We start from the raw sequence: 23,575 nt of genomic DNA, 5'->3' as shown, positions 1-23,575 counted from the left end.
AGAAGAATTTCTGATTAAAAAAGTACAAATCAAACTTACAGATATCTAAAAAGTTACATCAAGCAGGTCAGAGTGGAAAGCTACAGCTTAGTGGTCTCATTCAGGTTTCCTGCCTATATCCCTTGTCCACGCAATCAGGTTGCCTAAAGATCAAAAGCACTGTGGAGTTATTGTTTCGGCCACAAGAAGGAATTTTCAGCATCTCAGATTAGAAGCAGAAATAGTTTGGAAAGCATTAATCTGTTTCTGATGTCAACAGATCTGAATCTTTAGCAATCTTTGTGTGCTCACAGTCCAGAAAGCCAGCATGTGTATAAACTCATAGTCAAGAAAAAAGCCCTCGCTTGTTTTACTTTAAAATCATACCAAAAAGTACGATCTTAAACCCAAAAAGCAAAAAACAAAAAACAAACAAACAAAAAAAAGTGATATTTTATTTCCAAAAAACATAGAGATGATTTCAAAATGGGAAGCTGAAAAAGTCTATGTAAGATCTATACTGAAATGTTTAAACAGAATTAAAGCTTTTTAATGATTTCACCAAGCATGAAAATACAATCACATTGTGAACTGCTAAGTGCCAGTTTCATTTCATCCAGAACCACGTGTCTGATGGATACTTTCTAGTACATTAAGAACAGTGGTCATGTAGACTCCATTTGGAGCAGAGGCTCCTCTGCTTCAACTTAACTAGCTCTTCTTTCATCATTGTAAAGGTATACCTGAAAGGACAGCACGGCGTGTGACATGATTGAATTCCATTATGAACAGGTTGGTGGGCTGGCTGGGAGATACATTTTATACTGAATATGGGCTGTTCTTTAGCACTTAGTCTTCAGGAGGAAATAATACTGTTTTGTCTAGTGTTCGTTTTTCTCTCCTCAAAAGAGCTAATGCAGCTTTAGGACCTGGAGTACATTTCAGAAGCTTCAGAGATTATATGTCAAGGAGGAAATGCTTTGCTTGCCTTGTTTCATCCTTGCGTTATTTTGCATTTTAAAAGACCTTAGAAGTTACATGGTTCCCTATTCCTTGGCATATGTTCAGTCTTCCTTGTTGGCCTCATTTGGAATATTGTTTTCAAAATATTTCTTCTGACAGGTACTTGGATGTTTCCTGTAGACATGTTCTAGCTGTTGGGTATTGGGTAGGTGGTACCTGTGTGCACCTGGGGTGGAGTCAGGGAGGTCACGAGTGTCACACAGGGGCGGTCACCTGTACCACTATATAGGGTTTGTTGTGAGGCATTAAACTTGTACTTTCAGTGTTACACACTGTGTATGAATCCTGTCTGTTCCCCGTGCGCTGAGGCACGGTACTTTCACACGGCAGCCTTAACTTGTCGCCGGATCGGGAGGCGACACTAGCCACAAAGGTAGTTCTAGTCAGAGGGTTCTCATCTGGCTGAGACCTAGTCCTGATCCACACCAGGCCTGCTGTGCTCCAGTGCCACAGCACAATGTCCAGGGGAAGCTTAGCTGCTGGCCTTGTTAGCATACGCAGGTTTCTGTCACTGTGGAGGACTTTTTGTGGTATAAGTAGTTCATGTATCACATATTGGTAAGATACTTGATCCCGACAAGACTCTGCATCTGCACAGATCCCTTTCTGTTGGCATCTTCAGCTTCCTTAACCAGACCAATATTCTGCATTTTTCCTTCTTTTTACCAACCGCCTCTCTGTTAAATTCTTGTTGTTGTGCCAAAGAAAGAAAGTTCTTCCTGCCTTTTCATGCAGGACAGACCTCTACACAACCAGTTCTGTCTCAATAATTACTCCATTGTTGTTTGATCTGCGGACTACTGACATGTTTGCACAACTCTGAGTTCTGCCAGCAGCTTTCTGAGATTGTTCCCTCCTGTGCCTTTTTGTCCTTGACCTCTCTCCTACGTCCAGACCACACAGTAATAATTCTGTGTTCAAAACAGCTTGTGAGTTCTTTCAGATGTTGTTTCATTGCTCGTTCTTCTGCCAATCTCTGACCACTTGGAGGGCGTTTGAACCTTGTGCTTGTACGTGATGTTTTCTGTGGTAGGCAGGAATCTTTGCCATCTCCCTTCAGTAACTTCCTAAATCCCAAGTATAAAATAAAGAAGCAACCTGAGTTATTTCCTGCCATTATCTGCAAACAAGCATTGCAACACAACAACTACTGTCATAGTTTTATGATTTTTGTTATCGATATTCCACATCATAACATCATGTAAAGCACAGGGAATTGAAGAGTTATTGGTCCAGTTCCACGGACTGACAACTTTCTGGATACCAGGCTCTCAGAGGAGAAGAACTACATACCCAGAGGGCTTGTGTTTGGAGTGGAAGATACATGCCAGGAGGAAGTCACAGGGCTCGCTCTCTCCTCTCACTGCCCAGCAGTGTGTGTGTGTGGTCCCCAGCCATGTGCTTTCACTTCAGAGTAAGGCCTTCGGATTCAGACGCTCTTCTCTCTGATTTCATTTGTTAGCCCCAGTTCCAATTATATTGTATAATATGATGTTATCTTGCATTCCAATATCAGACTTAGTAAAATTCCTTCTCGGGTTTCCTTCTCAGATCATTGCCTCTGCTCTGTTTTTTGGGCCCAGCTCCCTACCCTCCCCCTTTTCCCTCTCCCCTTTTTGGGGGGTGGCAGGTGGGCCTGCAGGCCTGCTGCCCCCTGTCACAGCCAGATTTATCTAGATAACTTTGTGACAACTGCTTTCAGGACTACAGGTTTGCTTTTCTGCTGTTCCCAGTGGCAGAGCACTGGAGCAGGCTGCTGGAGGTGATGGAGTGTCCTTCTCTGGAGAGATATTCAAAACTTGCCTGCATGTGATCCTGTCTGATGTGCTGAGTGACTTACTGATCGGGGGGGGAGGGTTGGACTATATGGCTTCTAACCTCAGTCATTCTCTCTATGTATATCTTACTTTTGTCCTAACAAAATAATTACTAGCTACAAAACACTGTTAGAGTGGCCTTCTCACTACTTTGCAACGCTGCATTTGATCTGGCTCTCACTCACCTGATCAGCGACTGCAAAAAAATGTTCTGCTGCTTCCTCTTCTTCCTTATGGACCTGACGCTTGCCTGTTGCTTGGATGAAAAACCAACAGGGTTGGCTGTGCAGAAGAAATAATGCCAGTGTGTGGGAAGAAATCATCCCATCTTGCCAAGCTTGTACCTACAGAACTCCCTCACATACAGATTCTTGATTGCTATTGTGGAACTACAGGCAGCACAAGGCGCAAAATTCATATCCGCCACCAAACGTCAACAATATTCTATCACTGAGAAATAAGTAAATCGGTATCACTTTAAAAGCATAGATCTGCTGTATTTTAAAGCTGCAGGATAAATGACAACTTACACTGAGCTGGTCCTAAAGGCAACTACAGATCTCCTGTATGCACAAATAAATGGTTGCATTATATTTTCTGCCAGCAATGGAAAACTAGCTTGCAGAAAAATGCTTCTTCTGAACTCACAAGTAGCTTCTACTTGGTGAAATCTAACAAACAAATTGGAAGTAACTATTTTGATCTGTTTTTTCTTCTACTGCTGCTGTTAAAAGCGAGGTTACCATGATAAATTCAGACAGATAAATAATTTGTAAGTTATTTCCAGGAAGATCTTAATTTTAGATGCATTTAGCACAAGGGAGCCTTGCTTCTTGTGTTTCCCCATAGTAACTAAAACTGTATCTGAGAAGCAGTAGAATCTTTCAGTCATCTCAAGTGACTAGGAATAGGTCAAAGACCGACCACTTTGTTCCTGCCAAGACGGGCACTAGTGCTTGGGATGGGCGAGAGGGATGCTTTCAGCCTTAAACAGGGAAAGAAGGGAAACTACCTTCCCTTCCTTTTTGTATCATGGATCTATCTCTGTAGCTGTTACTCATATTCATGACCCAAAACACCCCAAATGCTCTTTCAAGACTTTCAGTGTATGCTATAAATATGCATATTTGGATTTTGAATACAAAGAGAAGGTGAGCCTTCGGTTGTTAGAGAAGCTGCAACTAGATAAGCCAATTGAGAGAAATGGAAACAAGATGCTGATAAAGTATCTCCATGGGCTGCTTACTTGATGCATAATTATCTCAATACCCTCAAATACTTGGATTCAGTTTTATGCTTTTTATTATACTAATGAATTCCAAACATTTCTGATATATTACAATTCAAATTTAAACACGCCTGTCTCCTCCTCATTTTAGCCTAAATCTATGAATCTATATATTTGTACATACTGACAGTAAGGGAGAGGCAGCACTGAGCTCTGCTTTCTGGTGACGGCAACAGCATCCGAGGGAACAGCGTGGAGCTGCATCAAGGGCAGGTCAGGGGGTTGTTACAGAAAGGATCTTCACCAGGCGGTAGGCATGGAACTGGCTGCCCAGGACAGCAGGCAAGGCCCCAAGCATCAAGAGTTCTGTCAAGTATTTGATCAGTGCTGTCTGATACAGGGTGTGGGTAGCACTGTGTGGAACCAGGAGCTGATCTTTGTGGGTCCCTTCCCTCTTGGGGTATCCTGTGATTTTGTGACTCAACAATAATTCGTGCTCCATTGTTGAAAGGCACAACGCAGAAATATCTGTGGTACTACCAAGGAACAGCTGATCAATTCTGATGAAAAAGGGACTGATATAACTACCAGTTAATTCTCTCTTGTAAAGGTGGTCTCATAGTCACTATAATGCTCTGACATAGATTACAAGGGGCCCATAGCATCCTTTATATGAGGAAATGACTGAGGGACCTGGGACTCTTCAACCCAGAGAAGACTGAGAGGGTGTCTTACCAATGCTTACCAATTTAAGTTGTATCTCTCTTCTAAATGGTAATTATTAAGAAATAAAAGATGATAGTCAGCCATGCTTACAGTTCAGAACAACAGCTATGAGTTACTACTTCTCCATTTAGCAAATGTTTAAAGAAATTTCTTACGTGTACCCTACTCAACACAATATGATAACAAGGGAACCCACAGCAAAAGGATGCTAAGTGGGAAAAACTAACAAAAAAATGCCATCACTGTAGGTTGCGACTGCAACACTTTTAAGACAGGCCTGCCAAATCCCAGCATAGAGTGACATGCCAAACCAAAATCTTTAGGGATATGCAACTATCATAAATAGAAATAATATACTTATTGTATATATAATGTGTACACACACACACACGCATATATATACATTGATAAGTGTATGTACAAATACAGATCAGTAGTAAAATTACCGATATCCTAAAGACAGGGAAGTGCAGTGATCCACTAAGACTGCACTAGTTTTGATACATATGCACATGAAGACCTGACCACGGTAACCATAACCACATGCCTGACCATGGTTATCAGGCAGCAAGAAAACAATGGCCTCTTCTCTGGACTAGTGACCTCCAAACAAATGTCAGACTCCGCAGTAGTGCCACTTTCAGCTTGTTGACCAGTCACATGCAACTCCTGACACCCATCCAGTTCTAACCCTCACGTGCGCAGGACTCCAGAACACTGTACAAGGCAATCAATACAAGTCCACCTTGTTTCACATGCTACAGCCCAGCAATACTGGACAATGTGACACTAGCCTTACACTTTCATTGTGTATATGGTCTCCAGAAATACCCTATCAGGCAGTACTAACTTTACAAGGATCCAGTTAGACCTGTGAAGTCAAAACCAACTGGGTATGCATGGCAGTCGCTACACAGCATGCAAGAATGAATGAACAGAGTACTCTGTACTCTGTGTGAACGCTGCAGTAGACATCAAGAACGTAAGAGCAGGCTCAGAGGCACAAAAGGCTGTTTATTTTAAGATCAACTACAAACACTGTGCTGACAGCAAACAGAGTAAATTTACAGCAATCTTAAAAAACAAGTTAACCTGTAAAGAGAAGCTTAGTAAAACAAAGAAAGCTATACTAGCAGTTGTTTCATTTCTTTTTAATGAAACAAAATCATCTTCTAAAAATCCCCATATTGGTACCCTATTAGATTTTTGCTTATTAACAAGCAATTGAGACTTATTGAACTATGTTCATCTTTAAGAAGGTGTAAAACAACAGAATGAGAGCAGAAGCCAAACAAGGCAACTCTCAAAGGAATCTCACACTCCCTTTAAATGAATTTAAATTTAAAATGAGCATTTAAATGAACTTCAACATTCTCCAACTGCTCAACTGTTTGTATGAACACATATTGATTTCTCACATTGAATTTCAACTAATTCTTAATGGAATCTTTAATTCATTTTCCTGACATTTAATTTCAGCAACCTGCAAGACTAATTAATATTACACTGCTTTCTTTACCACTAGTGTGGAAAAAGCTTTGAATGTAGTTGTGTACTTAAACAGTTTAAATTGTACTTGCTGTGCTATTTATAACCCACTGCATTGTGCACTGCTTCAAATTTAGTTTTGAATTTAACTGTGTTTCTGAGAATCAACTGCATACCAAACATCTTACTTGAGAAAAAAATAATTCACTTGAAACCAGGCTGGTGAACAATGTTACGATTTTTGTTAATGCATGAAAAACATTAAAATCAACTTTATTTCCTTTTATTCTTCCAGTGCTAGCTACATAGGATCACTGACACTTTCAGAGCTTGTTGCACCATCTTCTTCCTCATCCTTATATTGTAGGCACAGTGCTGGTTCTACATAAATTTTTGATAACCAGGGCTAGGAGAAAAAAAAAAAAGGCAAGTAATTAGTAAGCATTATCTTATTTCTTAACAAGCTGCAATGACAAATGCTGTAAAGATATGTTGCATATAGATAGCTTTTCCTCTATCACAAAAAGCAAATAATACAAAAAAATACTTACTGCTATTTTATTACTTTACATTGTCAGTTGAGGTTCTTCCTGTTGAAGTACTCTGATCCCAGAGCTGTAGCAACTGCTCTCCAATTTGCGGCTCTAGCTCCTAAAAATAAGCAGAGAAATAGAGAAGATTTTACTGTATTGAACATAAACTACCTGTAACAAGACATGGACATAAACAGAGAACAGTTGTGAAAAGATTCTTAAAACTCTTCAGGTCTGAAGAATTATTTGCAATAGAATCACAGAATCAATTGCTCAGGTTGGAAAAGACCTTCAAGACCAAAGTCCAACCACAACCTAACTATACTACCCTGACTTTAACAACCCTCCCCTAAATCGCGTCCCTGAGCACCACATCCAAACCGCTTTTAAAAACATTCAGGGATGATGACTCAACAAGCACCCTGGGGAGCCTATTCCACTGCTTAACAACACTTTCTGTAATGAAGATTTCCCCCTTCCTTAGATTGGATAATCTAAACCTCTCCTGGCACAACTTGAGGCCATTTCCCCTCATCCTGCCATCTGCGAGAAGAGACCAACCCCTCTCCCACTGCAATCACCTTTCAGGTATTGGAAGAGAGCAGTAACATCTCCCCTCAGCCTCCTCTTACCCAGACTAAACAAACAGTATCTCAGGTCTAAAGGTTATGTCACTTTCAAAGAATGGGTGAATATACAAAAACTTCGTATACTAATGATAGTTTGATCTTTGAAGTGTAACAGCTAAATTCTGAGATCTAAATTGTAACAGTAAATACAGAACAGAAAAGGCCATTTTACAATGATTTTCTATGTGGAGCATACAATCCCGTTGAAAGCATAAATACATCATATTTCATATATCACTTCATACCAAAGCAATAATGACTCAGTTTCTAAAACCTGACCTCAGGAAACCTCTGAAGGTACAGTGCAAAATTATACTAAGGCTTTGGCTGCTATATTTACTTTTTCTTGTTTTACACCAAGATATCAATTAATTCAAGAGTAATGCATTTGCATCGTTGCATACTGCACATCATGAACTGAAATTAAGATTAACAGACATATGAAAGACAGCTCAGAGATGTGAATTCCAAATATCGTAAAATAAATACAGTTCCAACTAGTAAAGGAGACTCCACATGACAGTAACATTACCTGGCCATCTCTGCTTATCCGTACTTCCTTATTGTCATTCCAAGGGTTGAGCAAATGTTGCGCGAACTGGAAAGGAATGCTTTCTTTTCGGATCCATTCCACCTTAAACACACCTCCTAAACCAGCAGATCCCCAGCACTGACTTTGCTCACACCCTATCTCTGAAGCCATTCTAGCAAATCCCTGGAACAAAAATTGAAACATGAAAGCAAGAACACAATATTTAACTGTGGAATTAAATAAAGATTGGACTGAGGACTAAACATTCAAATTAGTTGTAGGGTGATCTCACAATATCCCTCAAGTAGCTGGATGTATAAAAATGTTTACAACTAGAAAATCAAAAGTATCTTTCATTTTTCCTCTTCAAAGATGCTCTCTGAAATCTGACCACTGAGAAGAGTCTGTTAATCACTCATGAATACCACTCAGCAAAGTGGTATTTAACATGTCATAAAAGCATCAATACTAACACTGTATTACATAACAGTCCATTAGCTATTCAGTTAGTTGTAAATATTTTTGCATTTTCATTCCTTTCTTCTGTTAAATTTTCACATAGAATTAATAGAAGACAGCTGTTTGTCAAAGACAGAAGTCAGAGTTGCTTTGGTTTTCTTTTCCTGCAAAGAAGTGGGAATATTCAGATATTATAAGAAAGAAAACAAAGAACATCATTTCTTCCAAATTATTTAAGCAGGACACCCCCTACTTATCTCTTTCCTCCAAAAACAAAAAATAAAAACAACAACAAATCACATCCAGCTCATCTAACTGGCCTGGTATCTTTCCTGCAAGTCATCATGCTCTGCTCTTCTTGAACTGCTGAGTTAGCAGCATGCACTATTGCATTAAGACACTAAATTGGACTTACGTGGTAAGGTTTTGGTGGCAGGGGTTTGCATAGGAGCTTCTGTAAGCAGAATTAAGCAGTGCCCCATATGAGAGCAGAACCAGCTGCAGCTGCTCCGTAAGGGGTATGTTGCTGCCAGATTTAAGAGAGGGGAAACTGCAGCACAACAGCAGCTAAGAGAAGAGTGAGAAATGGGACAGAAGCGACCCTGCAGGCCCTGAGACTTGTGCAAGAGAAGGGGAGGAGGCACTCCAGGCATAGAATGGAAGCTCCATGCAGCCCAGGAAAGGCCTATGAATCAGATTCATAGAGTTTGGAAGGGATCTCTGGAGATCATTTAGTCCAACCCTCCTCCTAAAGCAGGTTCTCAAGTAGTTTACACAGGAAAGTATCCAGCTGAGTTTCAAACATACCCAGAAAAGTCTCTCTGGATAGCTCTTTCCAACGCTCTGTCAGTCCTCAGACTGAAGCTTTTTCTCACGTTCAGATGGAAGTTTCTGTGTTCCAGACTCTTGCCCTGTCACTGGCTACCAACAAGAAGAGCCTGGCCGCGATATACTTGACACCCACACTTTAGATATTTTTGAGCACTAAGATCCCTCCTCAGTCTTCTCCTGATTGGTATCTCAGGTCTCCTGGTGTTACCTCATGTGAGAGATGCTCTAGGCCCCTCATCATCTTTGTGGCCATCCACTGGATACTCTCCAAAAGTTCCCTGACTTTCTTGAACCAAGGAGCCCACATGTAGATGTAACCAAAATACAGGACTTGGCACTTGATCTTGTTACAAGGTCATACAGCTGGCCTAAGCCCATTGATCAAGCCCATCCAGATCCCTCTGTAGGGATTTCCTACACTCAGACAGATAAACATTTGCTCCCAACCTGGTGTCATCTACAAACTTACTGAGGCATTACTCAGTCTCCTCACTCAAAGCATCAACAAAGATACTAAATAAGGCCAGCTCCAGTACTGACCCCTGCAGAACACCACTAGTAACCAGGAGGATTTAACTCCATTCACCTCTGCTCTCTGGTCCCATCCAACCAGCCAGTTAGGTTTTTAGCCAGCCAAGACAGTACATCTATGAGCTATGTAGTGGAGCTCATCTACCAGCATTAAATCACCAGACACGCAATTGAGACAGATTTAGCTCAAGACAGACTTAAATGGAGATTAGTAGATGGAATGGAAATTTTAGAAAAGTGTAAAGTAAAGAGAGACTTGATGTGAGAAAACATTAATAGTAATGTTAGCTTCAAATTCTCATGAACATTCAGCATATTGTGAAAAATGGAGGTCTGGCAACATCAACCACCTACACTCCAGATTTCAGCATATCTTTCTTTCCATGTCTTTTCTGGAGAGTACCAACACAACACATCATTTTCAGTACTGAATAACATGCCAAAATTTCTTTCCAATAGTACATCTGCTTTTGCCAAATCATTATGCAGCATCACCAAGACAGCTGCATTTATTTAGACTTGTTCATTAGACTAACTTTTGTAAACAGCACTATGTAAAAAAGATAAATTAAACTTTTGCAACCTGGGTAAGTTCAGTTTAGCCCTTTTTATAACACAGCCAGTACAGAGCTTCACTCAATCAGGTCGGGTCTTTAACTTCCAATCTCATGTTGACAAGTATCGTTCTAAACTAGAATTTACAAAATAAAGTATTACAGCATACTCTTTATAGGTTATGAAGACCACATCCTCTGACCTAAAAATCTGTGAAGTCAAGACAAAGCTGTTCAAGAATCATAATACAACTTCCGAGTCTTCTAGGTTTTAGAAATTACTTCTAAGACAGGAGAGACTTTATCCAAGTTTGTCATAAAGACATCCACAAGACTCCCAGACTTAGAACTGCCATTGCATTGTTAACTGCTTATACACTTATGATGTTAGTTTTTGACTGCAAGGGTAATTGTAGCAATCCTTTAGCTTTAGTTTGTTTATTTTATATGGGTTAATGTCGCTATTTCATTAAAAATTAGCTGACAGAAAATGTCTGAATGCAATTCAGTCATCACTATTTGAGCAACAAAGTAAGTGACCCGAGAAGGTATATTACAGACAAGAATGAAGAACAGTTTCCTTAGCCATTGTATTTGTTTGCTTTTACACTTTACTAACCAGAAAGTAAAAAATCCTAAGCAAAAACTTTCACATTGGAGTCATCTGCTGCACTCTCCTAATAAGTAGTATTAAGTAAGGACTCACCTGAAAGTGTCCAGATCCTTGGACAGAAAATATTAAGTAAACCAAGCTGCTCTCCCGAAAAGCTCTGTTTAGTTTTTGTTCATTACTTGGCGTAGTAGACCATATACCTTTCTGCTGAGAAATATCAAGGTTTTGCAGATTGCTGCTCTTCATTATAAAGTACCTAACTGGCATACTTAGTCTTGGTGAAGGAGTTTTGGAACCCTGGAAAAATTAAGTTATGATTAAGTTTTAGTTTTCAACTTTTACTGCATAAAGACAATTCTTTCAACTGTATCCCTGCTCTGCAACCCCAGACTGTACTACAAACACAGAACTTCTGAGTTAGTTCTGTGTGGATTGGTTTTTAAATGCATTTCAGATCTATTTCACATTTTTGAAGCACTTTTCCAAACAAGTGTTCACGAGAAGCAGCAAATAAGCAAGACAGAATATGACTAGATAGTCTTGTGATTAACTTGTGCTTTGAAATTTGACACACCTTGAGTGTGTCCTTCTAGAAATTAATCCTTGACTGTTGGCTGAATTAACTCAGGAAACACCGATTCTCTTTCACATTGACTAAACTTTAAAACTGATATGACTTAAAAAATATTCAACTCTCCAGTGCCAATGTGTCGATACCTAGATGAATAATAGGTTTTCCTCTCAGTGACTGGTTTACTATTACTTTGGCCAACTAAGCATACTGGGAGAATTACCACAGCAGCCTCAATAAAAACATGTGCTTTGTTAAAATGACTGTCATTAAAAGAGAAAACAGTAATTAAAATTAAAAGAGTAAAAATAAGGCAAGTAACAAATTAAAAAACAAAAAACAAAGAGAATCAGTATCTTAATGTATGCTATTATGGAAACAGGCAGAATTCAAAGCAAAAACAATTCAGAATTACTACATAATTCTTCAGATCTGTATTGTGTACTAGTTCAGAAGAAGAATCTAGAACACCTTCCCAGCTTATTATATATAGTTTTTAAAAAAAACTCTCCTACTTTGGATAGCCTTACTTCAGATTTCCTGTTTTGCATAGACCTGACTTCAGCAGTGTACAAATAACGTTTTAACTGTATTTAACTAGCACAATGAGGATATTTAGTCTGGGTTTTAAGAAATGTTATGCAGCTGTTAAAAATCAAAACACAAAGATCTTATTTTATCCATGTAATGCACAGCAGTTGTTGAAAGGCATCAGTGAATTTATTTTTATGAAAATCTATTGGTATGAGAGTGGGTAACTTATGAACAATACCTTTCCAGACACTGGAGAAGGACTGGCACAAGGGCTAGGATAGCAGCTGCTGTCTGTCGATTTCACTGATGACTGATCTAACTTTTCATCTGATGTTCGTTTGGAAGGCAAATTATTTTTTTCTTTGTATCTCCTTGACTGATGAAATGCTGAAGGTGCAGACTTCCTTACAATTCTAAAAGTAGAGGTTGGTACCAAATGGTGTTAACATACAAGAGTTTGACAAGCAGTCACAGAAGTACTTATGTATACACATCAACATATCACGTAACTACATGCACTATAGAAATTACAAACTTTCATAGCTAAAAGAACCCTGTTTTCTCTAAGTTTTCAAAAGCTTACTTTTCAGCATTAGAGGAATCATCAGGTAAGTCAGTTTCTGCTGAGCTGCTGCCTGACCTCCAGGCAGGTGCTGAAGGAAGTTCGTTGTAAGAAACAGGCCTTGGCCTCTGACCAACTCCTGAAGGCTGCAGCAAACCTGCAGACTGTTCTTCAGTACTTAAAACAGATATAATTGCTCTTAGAGTTACTTCATCAGCTAGAGACCATGGTTTAGAAGGAGCTCTCATACGGCGCAAAAATAAGCTATGCCACTTGAGTTTGAGTTGCATCAGCAAACCAGCAACCTGTAAGGAATATAAATTGTTAAACACCAATATAAGTTAGATCACTCAGGTACAGCCTCTCTTATCAGGAGGTATCTGGTATGCTAGAATGAACAGAGTGCAAGCCAATGGGCAATGTATAACCACCAGTAAAGCCGGTCAGAAAAAAAAACAAAAACAAACAAACAAACAAAAAAACCCCCACATTTAAAGAAAGCTGCTGAGTCCCTATAAATGGAGGAGAAAAGGCACTTCTTTAAGGTCACTACTAGAACTTTTTATTTCAATTAGCTCTATAAGAAATCCCAAATTATACAGTAAACTTACAGAGTTTATTTTTCACTTTTATCCATCATGTATATATTAAGAGTTTGGGAATACAGACTGTGCAGAGAGAAAATAAAGCATTACATGATTTTTAAGGAAGAGTTTAATTTCTAAGGGAGACCACTTTCTTATGCAATCTAACTCAAATTACAACTTATTTTAGAAAACCATAATTTAACTTCCATATTATCTAAAAACTTTTTTGAACACTTTTGTTAGATAGCATTATTATTGTATCTGAATGTTGAATGTTTAATAATCCATTAATAACTCCAGCTTCTAAAAATACTCAGAGCTATACATTACTTACTTCAGAGTCCAGTTTGAAATGGAGCCATTCATCTAGCTTCAGTAGTGCCACATTAGATCTTTCGTCCTCCATCCCACTATCACTGTCATCGTTAGATACCCCATCTCCTGTATTAAACATATATAAAGCAAGCATTAACATTTCTACACAATCATCACTTAGATGTAAACTACTCAATAACATATTATTTTATTATGATATGTCACCTACTTTTCTAAGCAATACTTTTAAATGACATTTATTTGCTGCGAATACATCCCATTAACAAGTCTGCTTATTCTGCACTTGCTTCAGTAGAACTCCAGTATCTAGAATTCTGGAGGGTCCTGCCACATAAGCACCCGCATTCATGATTCAAGCCACATAACAATTTCTTGATATTAATGAAGGTTATCACACAAACACTTGGCTTGAACCTCTTTGCAAATCCACATTCTGCTCTATGCTTAATTTCCTAGTAAAACAGCAGATATAAACAGCTACAGATATATATTTGTGTGAGTATATATATGCTCTATTAAACTGGATTCTCTTTTCCAGAAGTAATTCTTGATTTCTATTTAAAGAAAAAAAACAAAACTATTTTTTAAGAGTAATAGCCAAGGAGCAAGACAAGAAAGATTAAAACTGCCTTTTGATTCAAATTAGAAATTGTAGGGAATGGGTGGGAAATAGATTAACTTCTATTCCTATGGCACCAAACTTAAATGAAAAAAAAAATAAATGAAAATTTCTTTGTACTTTCCCACTAATTGTCATTAGAAGTAGAACATAACTGCTAATCTTTAAAACACATTTTCTATCTACAAGAAATACAATTGTTTTGCCATATTGTTTCTAAATTGCTATTTAGTTTAAATTAAATGGCACAATTTATCAAATAAAGTGATCTGTAGAGGAAAGTGTGCACATCACACTTCTTAGTGCTAATATTTACAGTAGACATTTCACAATATTATTTGCATTCCTTATTCCACTACTAATTATACTTTATTATAATTTGTGAGACTTCAGGACTACGTAGCTACAATTTAGGGATATCAATCTGTTCTAATGGTACATATGAATTTAAGTAATTTAATATAACGATACCGACTTTCCTTTCTAACAGAAAAATAATACTGGTTGCTATAGAAATACTGCATAAGAAAGCTGTAAATCATTCTCAGAATTTTACACCTTACATCAAACTAAGTGCTAACTCATCAAAGTGCCCTCTGTGCACACTACTGCCATTCCCAGCATCTCAGACAAGTTCTTCCAAGTTGGAACAAAATGCTTACTGCCACCTTGAAGTTAAAGCCCATGTTGGCCCTGCCCTCACAGGTGACAAGATTGACTTCTGCTATTGGATTTACCAGTTAAGTTTTAAGTACTGCTGAGAGGAAGGAGGAGGAAGCAAAAACAAAAACAAACAAGAAAAAACAAACACATAGCAGAAGCAGAGTAACTACTAGCATCTTCTACAATCTAGAGACAACTACCACAGACAAGTTCAGAAAAGCTTGTTCTAAAGCTTATTAACTTTATCTGGGGAAAGAGTAGGACCTCCTAGATTTATACCTCCGGTCGTGTCCACCACCTTAGGGTTTATAAAGAGGCCAATACCATTTCACGTCAAGTCCAGATCTACCTTGTTAATCCACTATATCAAAGCCTATGCAAATCAGGGTATTCTCCAGGAAGCAGTAGTCATACTCACCCACCCTCAGCATCTTTCAAACTAATTCAGGGATTAAAACAGCGGCAGATTTTCAAGTTAAGAAAATGATGTTTTCTTAAGCAGAACACAAAGGGTTCAAAGCTGCTTTGGATGTGACCAGTTCTGAGGCACAGCACCTTTTGGCACCATGACTGCCTGCACAGGGCTGGATGTTCAAAGGGACAGTCCCCTCATGCAACAGATGCTATGTGGATTTAAGTGGATCACACTGATACACAACATGCTCAAACATGGAGCTGTAGGAATCTCAGAAGTGATTAACGACTAGCTGGAAGGTAAAGATTTCAGACTATCACCAGAAGAGGAAGTGATGCATGCTGAAGAGGTTCCACTATATAATAAACTGACAAAAAGTGAGAAGAAATATGCCTCGTTCACTGATGGGTCCTGTCACTGTGGGAAAGCACCAGAAGTGGAAGGCTGCAGTATGGAGTCCAACACAACAAGTTGCAGAAGTTAAAAGGAGAATGGAGCCAAGTTTGCAGAATTAAGGCCCATCCAGATGGCTTTAAATATTGCTGAATGAGAGGACAGCACTCTACACTGAATACTGGATGGTGACAAGGAAGCAGGAGAACTGGCATAAAGAACCAAACTTGCCTGGGCCACTACAGAATCTACATTTCTTGCTAGTTCATTTTTAATAAGCTGTAACTAAACTGACAAGGTAATGGAGAATTAGCTACTATCAAAGAATTTATGAAGTAGCTGCATAATCATACTTATGGAGCGCTAAGTCAGAAGGGATTTGCTCAACTTTAACAGTCATTATAGTTCAGATAAGCCATTCTGTGATACTACTGAATGTTAGTTTGGAAGGGACATTACAGATCATCCAGCTCCAAAACACCTGCCTTGGTCTGGGTTGCCAGCCACAAGATCAGGCTGCCCAAAGACCTATCCAACCTGACCTTGAATGCCACCTACAATGAAGCATCCACACCCTCTCTGCAAAACCTGTCCTAGTGCTTCAGCACCTTCTGAGTAATAAATTTCTTCCCAACACCTAACCTAGATCTCCTCTCTTAGTTTAAAGCCGTTACATTTTGTCATATCACCATGAGACAGCATAAAAAGTCAGTCTGCTCCTACTGAGCACCGGTTCCAGAAACATTTCACCTCTAGTGGGTCTACTCCATACCTGGAACCAGACAGTTATCGCCAATGGACTCCAGGAATCTCATGGATTATATGCAGTTTTGCTGTGTTGCTTTCCCAGCAGATATCTGGGTGGTTGAAATCTTCCACCAGGATGAGAGCCTGTGAGCACAGTGCCTCAAGGCTGAAGTAAAAAAGCCTTGTCAGCAGGCTCCCAATGATCAGAGGTGGCCTGTAATAGACCCCAACTACCAAATGTTTTTTACTGGGCCAGTCCCTAATTTTAACCCACAAGCTCTCAATCTTTTTTCATTACCATTTCTCAGAGGCATCTCTTCACAATCCATTCACTTCTTAACAATAGAGGGAAACTCCCCCACCTGTCATACCTTGTCTTTCCTTTGTGAAAAGCTTAGAGCCCTCAATCATAGTATTCCAGTTATATGAGTAATCCCACTGTTTTGCTGTGATAGCAGTAAGATCAGTTTTACTAAAGCAGCAGCATTCCTTCATTTCTCCCCAGTTTACATCAAAAACCTTCAAATCTTAAGAGGAAAATATTCTATAAATCTACCTCTCTACTATTCATAACACAACATGGTGCTTAATTGTTCTCAGATTAGCGTACCTTACAAGTAATTATACAAATATTATATGGGATTTAACAATGCCCATGTTCAGAATTTTTTCTGGTTAACTTATCTCGGACAAATGAAAGCAAACCTGCTTCTATCTAATAAATACATAAGTGGTTTAATATGGTATGTTTTCATAAATATCATAGCAGTAAGAGAAGGAGGCCTTCATTCTTCAATAGGATTGTATCAGGGATGCCTGAGACTTCACTTCAATGTGTAGAAAGTATTCAAGTAATCAGTTACAACTCAAGTTACAAATATGGGGTAGAATAAACAATATTTGGTAAAAAAACTAATTTTTCAGGAAGGATGACCACTGATAGAAAGAAAGAGTAATAGGCAAATTGCTGTTCGCACAATGTGATCAATTAACATCCACAAAGAAATCAACCCTTTAATGAGAACAGCTGTGAAGACTAGGAATACAGATCTCAATCCCTGTCATATGTTTCATAATCTTTACCCACAACAGAATATAAGGCCAAGATGGTGGTTATCTCTGACAGTACACTGCAGAATTAAATTCTTGACTTATATATTCAAAATAATCAAGATGTAGCACTTAATGTTCGTTTAAAAATGTTACACATTTAGAAGATCACTTGTGTGTGCCTGAGACACTACTTACAGAGCCAGAAAACTATTCTTTAATAGCTACAGGTACTGTAGCTTTGTAGCTTTAAGAATTCACTAACACACATTACATATTCTTGTGAAATAAGCCTTCTATGTCACATACTACTATATGTCCAATCGAAGCATTCCAAATCCAAAACCCCATGTACCTTGAATGGACAAAGGCTCTTGCAAAGCATTACGTGGTAACCTCACTGGTCCAGAGAAGAGTGCCACAGTGACAGGTGTTACAACTGAACAACATCTGATATTTGCTATCCTGTGAGCTCTTGTCATTTCATCATATATAAGCCAGTCAGTAGGGAGTGCCTGAACAGCTGCAGCTTGCCCATTTGATGGCGGAATCTGCACAAGAGCAATCGAGAGACTAGGCTGTTTTAATCTCTATTTGTAATTAAAATAAATTTAAACATATTTCTCATTTTAAACATATTTATATGTGAACAGATACATACACAGCAAAACTCAATCACACTTCAGAAGAACATTCAAGCATCTTTGAAGGTAAATCTTTTTTCTCTACGCTTCTAGAAACGTCACTTTCAGAGCAGAACTTCTTGCTACTATGATCAGACATTACTGTACCTCTAAAACAGGTTTGTTATTAGAGCATCTTCTTTTTTAAATGTCATATTATCTTGTCCCACATGGAAGGGTTAAATGAATAAACTTCAGGTGAAAAAACAGTGTAACTAAGCCAGTGCTTTACTTCTATCAGCTGGCAGAAAAAATATTCTCTGAAAACATAGTGTCTGAAAACAAGCGCATGCAGGCTTCTTCAAAGTACTGACAAATGGAGAGGGACATTTCCAAAACATTCCTAAGTTTGACAGAACATATTTGAATCTGCAATTCACAAAAAAAGAATAGTAGATATTACCTTTTTATACTGAGCCTGGCTAAGAACAGATGTAGGATGCAATCGTACTTTCTTCTCTCTCGGTCCTGTCAAAACCAGGTTTTCCCTGTCCACATGCACTAGATTGGGATACATACCAGCCACTAAGGCAGCTTTAACAACAGCCCAGTTTTCAGAGTTAACGTTAACATCTCTAATATCAGCACCTCCTCTGGCTCTGACAAAACCTGAAGTGAACAAAGAAATTATGATTCATATTTTTGTTTCTGAAAAGGAATTTGAGACAAAAGCTGAAATAAACTACGTATTTGCTGCATTTTTCACACTGCCAACCTTAACAGCACCAAGAAAAAAAAAATCTGACAGAAACACTTGATATTTTACACTAACACAAAACACAATTCATTCTTACAATGAAGACATCTCATACAGAAACAAATAAAAAAAAAAAAAAATCAAGGCAACACGTTACATATGAGTCAGCATATTTCTTAAGAAAACGTATGGAATCTGGACATATGAGGATATTTTCACTTAGATTAGCATCTAATTCTGCTATCAGTCACAGCTCCTCAGTCTAGAAACTTCACCGTACTCAGAAAGTACATGTTCATTTCAGATTAGGAAAACAACATCAGAGAATATTATTCTTGTAACAATCTATATACACTTGTACCAGACTGAATTCAAAAATTATGTTTAAAAAAAAAATCTGAGCTACTTACCTAAAGCTCTAAGCTGGCCAAGTAACTGTGCTCTCATTCCAATGATGATTTCCATTGTAGCTTGAGAAAGAAAGTTCTTTTCACAGAAGACCCTCTCCCAGCCATCACTTTGTGCCTTCTGCCATGCCTACAAAAGAGAATTTTTTAGCTATGCAAATCTATGGTCAAATCTGAAAACAAGAAAATGCACTTAAAGAACCATGACATTTGTGCTAATAAAATGAGGGCAAAAGTAATTCCCAAACTGAAACATATCAAACCATTTCTCTAGTCAAGTCCTAAATTTTTCACCCAATCGTCTACATTAACTTAATCTATCTCCAAATTATTCTCTATCCTGTTAAAATGATAATGGTTAGAATTCAGGTTAAAAAAAAATCAAAATGAAAAGCTGAAGACAGTGTTTCCTTACAACATTACCGAGTTCAGACAGGAAAGCTGCCACACTAAAAGAACCTATATTCTCTAGGGATTTGCTCTAGTCAATCATTTTATATCCAATGTTATAGGTATATCATTTACTTCAGTACAGAAGCTATTATTAGTAGTAGTCTTTCTGAAGATGAAATAATACCTGGAAAGCCCTGAGGAGCACCATATGGTCACTAAACGTTCCTGCAGCTAAACGTTTTCTGCACAGCATAGCTGCGCGCTTTTGAGAGGCCACCGTAGGTAAAACAAAAGGGTCTCGATATGCAAGAGTGCAAGCAATAGTGAGAACAGGATCCAGGCACTTCAGAACAACAGCACACAGCACCATTTTACCAAGATGTGGCTCTACTGGTAATTCAACAAGATGATAACCAAGTTCAGTGAGGTCTTCCCAGGCATCCATGGCATCTATTTTCTGATAAATAAACAATAAATGGGGAGAAGGGGAAGAAGAGCACAGACAAAAATAATACACGGTGAAAATAGAAAAGATGTGAATACAAGACATTAAATATACTTGTTCTGACTACTAACAATGTAAGTCAAACTCCATATGAAGTTTGAGACCACATTCTTAAGCATTCTTTACCCTTAACATGAAAACATTAAAAAAAATAAAAACAGACAAGAACACAAAGCATCCTTAAGTAACTAAACAGTCTCAAGAAACACAAAACTCAGTAATATGTTTCCACACCAAAAGCACAGAAGCAAATACAATTCCATCTAGATCTGTACCTATACTGACCTTGAGCATCTGTATGGCGTTGTTCACAATTGAAGATGGTGGAGGATCAGGAGCTTTCATGAGAAAGTCAACAACTGGGCAATTTACTGGAGCCAGTAGTTTTGCGTGTAAACAAAGCTCCTACAAGTTAAAAATTAAATGTTAAGATTACACAACAACAACAAAAAAACCCTCTTATTGTAACTGATAACATGGTTAGACATTAATAAATACATTAAAGTTGTAATTCATAAGAAAACACATGCCTGAAGTGGCATTCTTCGAAGTTCTGGAGTCTGAAATTCCAACATATTCTGAAATCGGAGCCTGCTGAAGAGGTGGAAACAGACGCCAGGTCGACAGCGCCCAGCTCTGAATACAAAATATGGTAACGTTAATTACAGCATCTCTTAAAACAAAGAAAAAAAAGTACATTCACCAAAAAGAATCAACTCCCCCATAAAACACACATATGCATACAAAAATATCCCACAAATATGGAACAGAAATGTAGAAGCATACGTAAGCAAAATGTTGTCATCTAGCCTACATACCACACTTGAAGCAAGAGGCTTCTAGAACATGAACTATTTTGGATAGTTGTTACTACGATTTTACCCTTACCACTGTATGATTTGGAGAAACTAAAACATGTTAAGTAAGCAGTCCCTGAAGATCTGAAGTGTTGGGACTTTTTTGTTTGTTTGTTTTCTAACCACAGGTCAATCCAAATCACATTGTTTTTGCTATAAGGAATATATTCAATTCTTCCTCAGGTAAAAGCCCCTCAACATGCCCCAAGAAACTGAGAGTCAATCCAGAGTAAAAAGTAGAACAAGGATTGAACAACTGAGTGAGGGGTCAAACAGCAAACACTTGCAAGCACCTCAAAATTCCAGCAGACTAATACCAATACTGTAGCAGCAAACATAGTTATTTATTCCACTTAGCCCTCACCCAGCAATGGGAAGAACAGAAGTCAGGAATTTTTTTTAATTCCCAGGTCACACTTCTATTGGGAAATTACTCTAAGGAAGTATATGCCGACCCTTGCTTTTTTTGTAAAAAATTAATACTGGCCATTGTCAAAGTCTATACTGCACTGTGTGCAGTATTGTTATCCAGCACTGTTCCTCTTACATTTAGTACTTTATCCTTAGCATGCAGGATAATGGATGTTTGCAAGATAAAAGTAAGTATGAAGTATTTATTACCTCCCTTTTCTCTGCAGAGCACTGGCTTTTGAAATCCACACAGTTTTTAACATTGTAACACAACTCAGTGCATCAAAAGACTTCTAAAAAAGAAAAGGAAATAAAAAAAGATTTAATAGGTAGGATACATGAAAGAAAAATTACTAATGACTTAGATCATCAACAGATGCTCTCCTAAAAATGATACTAAGCACCACTAGCTTCTAGCACACAGTTATATCCTAAAATACTTTGTTGTAGGTGAATTTATGCCACCTCTTCAGCAATATCTTTGTGCTACAGTTTTCTGAATCGGAAAAGGTAAGTAAAGAAGTGATGAGTTGTGCTTTGCACAATCACGGAAAGCAAAAATATGTTAGTATACACAATTAAGTTTTGTTCATTTCCTTGACTGGAAATTATGTTCTAGTCCTCACAGGAAGATGAGGGTCTAAACTAATGGACTTCATTTAACATACAAGCAGAAGTGCTGAGTTACTTTTGTATTTAGCGGTAGCTTTTCCAGGGTTTTTAAGTAGCTGGCTGCCATAAAGCACTTTTTTTCATCCGTATTATAAAGAAATCCTTGTTATAAGGAAAAGGGATGTCAAAACTTCTCAACACGTTTTGTTACTTTACATGTACCAGGTTTTTTAAACTGCTAATAAAAAAACACTACTTCCCCAAAAGTTACAGGTTTGTATTATTATTTTAAAATAATCTTAAGAAATTTACTTCCCAAAGAAAGTTTAAGCCAATCATACCTCTTTCATCTTTCCCGAATCAATAACAAATACAACATCATTGACTGTGATACTGGTTTCTGCAATATTAGTAGAAAGAATCTGAAAGTAAAAAAAAAAAACAAAAAAACAGTACAGTAACTATAAAAGCGAAGACTATGTAGATTGGTATCTGAAGAAGTCATCTGATACTTGCTATTTTGCGGATACCAGAAGGTGGAGTTTTAAGCACATTTTTCTGATCCAAAGTCTGCATATTTGAATGAAGCATGAATACTTGGTACCTAGTGCAGAAAAAGAGCAGTTCTTTAGTATATTTAAAGGGAAAAAATAAAAACCTGAAGGCAATCACTGAAGCTAAGAAGTTTTACCTGTGAGCATTATCAACAAATCTCTTGTCATCAAAAATAATTCGGTTTCTCAAGCTAATTATCTCATCATATCCAGGAAGAAATACTAAGATTGCTCCTAAAAAACAGAATTGATTCACAACATTAAACCAGACATTCACTTCAAATACACAAAAATACAAGTTAGTACTACGTGCACTGCTAACCAGAAGGTCTTCCCTTTCTGGTATTACTGAAAAAATAACACAACCAGAAGTTGAATCCACAGCAATAATATGAGACTGTGTATGCATACCTACCCCCATCAGAACTACTGCAGATGTTGTAAAGTAAGTGCATAATCAGGTCCAGATCTACCTTCTCATCATCAAAACTGTGATGATAAGCTTTCAACAACTCTCTGTCCTCTGCTCCAAGGTCATTACCACCTGCTTGGACCAAAGAACTTTCATCCAGATTTCCAAATTCCGCTGAAGCGCTAAAACATACAAATAAACAGCACAGAATTAATGTTACTTTCATGCAAAGTTATTTTAATGTAGGTATATAATGCATCAACAACACAGAATAAAACACCATAGATTCACACTATTTTCACTTCAGATGCTTATTTTGGAAACATGGCACAGAAACAGTATCTCCTCCATATATGAGGGCTGCTCCACAAGTAACACCTCCTATTTTATTATGCTGGCCAGCATCATCAGAGGCAGATGTTGGCAGCAAAGGTTGAACTCTACAGCCAACATTCCATTATATTCTTCTGCTATGTAACAGATGACAGCAGAGGGGAAGTCTGACAAAATGGCACCTGACACAAGGCTGCCTTTTTTGAATTACTCCATGAGGGAAAAATGGCACCCACTGGCTTGCTGAACATTCATGGCAACCGAACAGTGGGTGTTAGTAAAGTGAGGCAG

General features: G+C 38.1%; 1 protein-coding gene across 3 annotated transcripts in view; it reads right to left on the bottom strand.

Moving 5' to 3' along the window:
* Positions 1-5,768: 5,768 nt before the first annotated feature.
* YTHDC2 (YTH N6-methyladenosine RNA binding protein C2) overlaps positions 5,769-23,575 on the bottom strand; it is a 35,539-nt gene continuing 17,732 nt past the window's right edge. For 2 of the 3 annotated variants that reach the window (XM_072360524.1, XM_072360526.1), the window contains 18 exons: positions 22,955-23,133; positions 22,677-22,773; positions 22,502-22,589; positions 22,327-22,407; positions 21,584-21,666; positions 20,636-20,741; positions 20,391-20,510; positions 19,785-20,057; positions 19,211-19,337; positions 18,507-18,712; positions 17,776-17,971; positions 13,532-13,638; positions 12,632-12,915; positions 12,287-12,461; positions 11,037-11,240; positions 7,956-8,138; positions 6,813-6,912; positions 5,769-6,667 (listed from right to left, as the gene is read on the bottom strand). In XM_072360524.1, coding sequence (XP_072216625.1) covers positions 6,823-6,912; positions 7,956-8,138; positions 11,037-11,240; positions 12,287-12,461; positions 12,632-12,915; positions 13,532-13,638; positions 17,776-17,971; positions 18,507-18,712; positions 19,211-19,337; positions 19,785-20,057; positions 20,391-20,510; positions 20,636-20,741; positions 21,584-21,666; positions 22,327-22,407; positions 22,502-22,589; positions 22,677-22,773; positions 22,955-23,133 — 2,599 coding nt within the window. In that variant the 3' untranslated portion in view covers positions 5,769-6,667; positions 6,813-6,822. The remainder of the gene's footprint in view (positions 6,668-6,812; positions 6,913-7,955; positions 8,139-11,036; positions 11,241-12,286; positions 12,462-12,631; positions 12,916-13,531; positions 13,639-17,775; positions 17,972-18,506; positions 18,713-19,210; positions 19,338-19,784; positions 20,058-20,390; positions 20,511-20,635; positions 20,742-21,583; positions 21,667-22,326; positions 22,408-22,501; positions 22,590-22,676; positions 22,774-22,954; positions 23,134-23,575) is intronic. The other variant, XM_072360525.1, reaches the window with a different exon arrangement.

Source organism: Excalfactoria chinensis, chromosome Z, assembly GCF_039878825.1.
Source record: "Excalfactoria chinensis isolate bCotChi1 chromosome Z, bCotChi1.hap2, whole genome shotgun sequence".
Lineage (NCBI taxonomy): Eukaryota > Metazoa > Chordata > Aves > Galliformes > Phasianidae > Excalfactoria > Excalfactoria chinensis.
The sequence above is the reverse complement of the archived record's forward strand: the minus strand, read 5'-3'. Positions and strand labels throughout refer to the sequence as shown.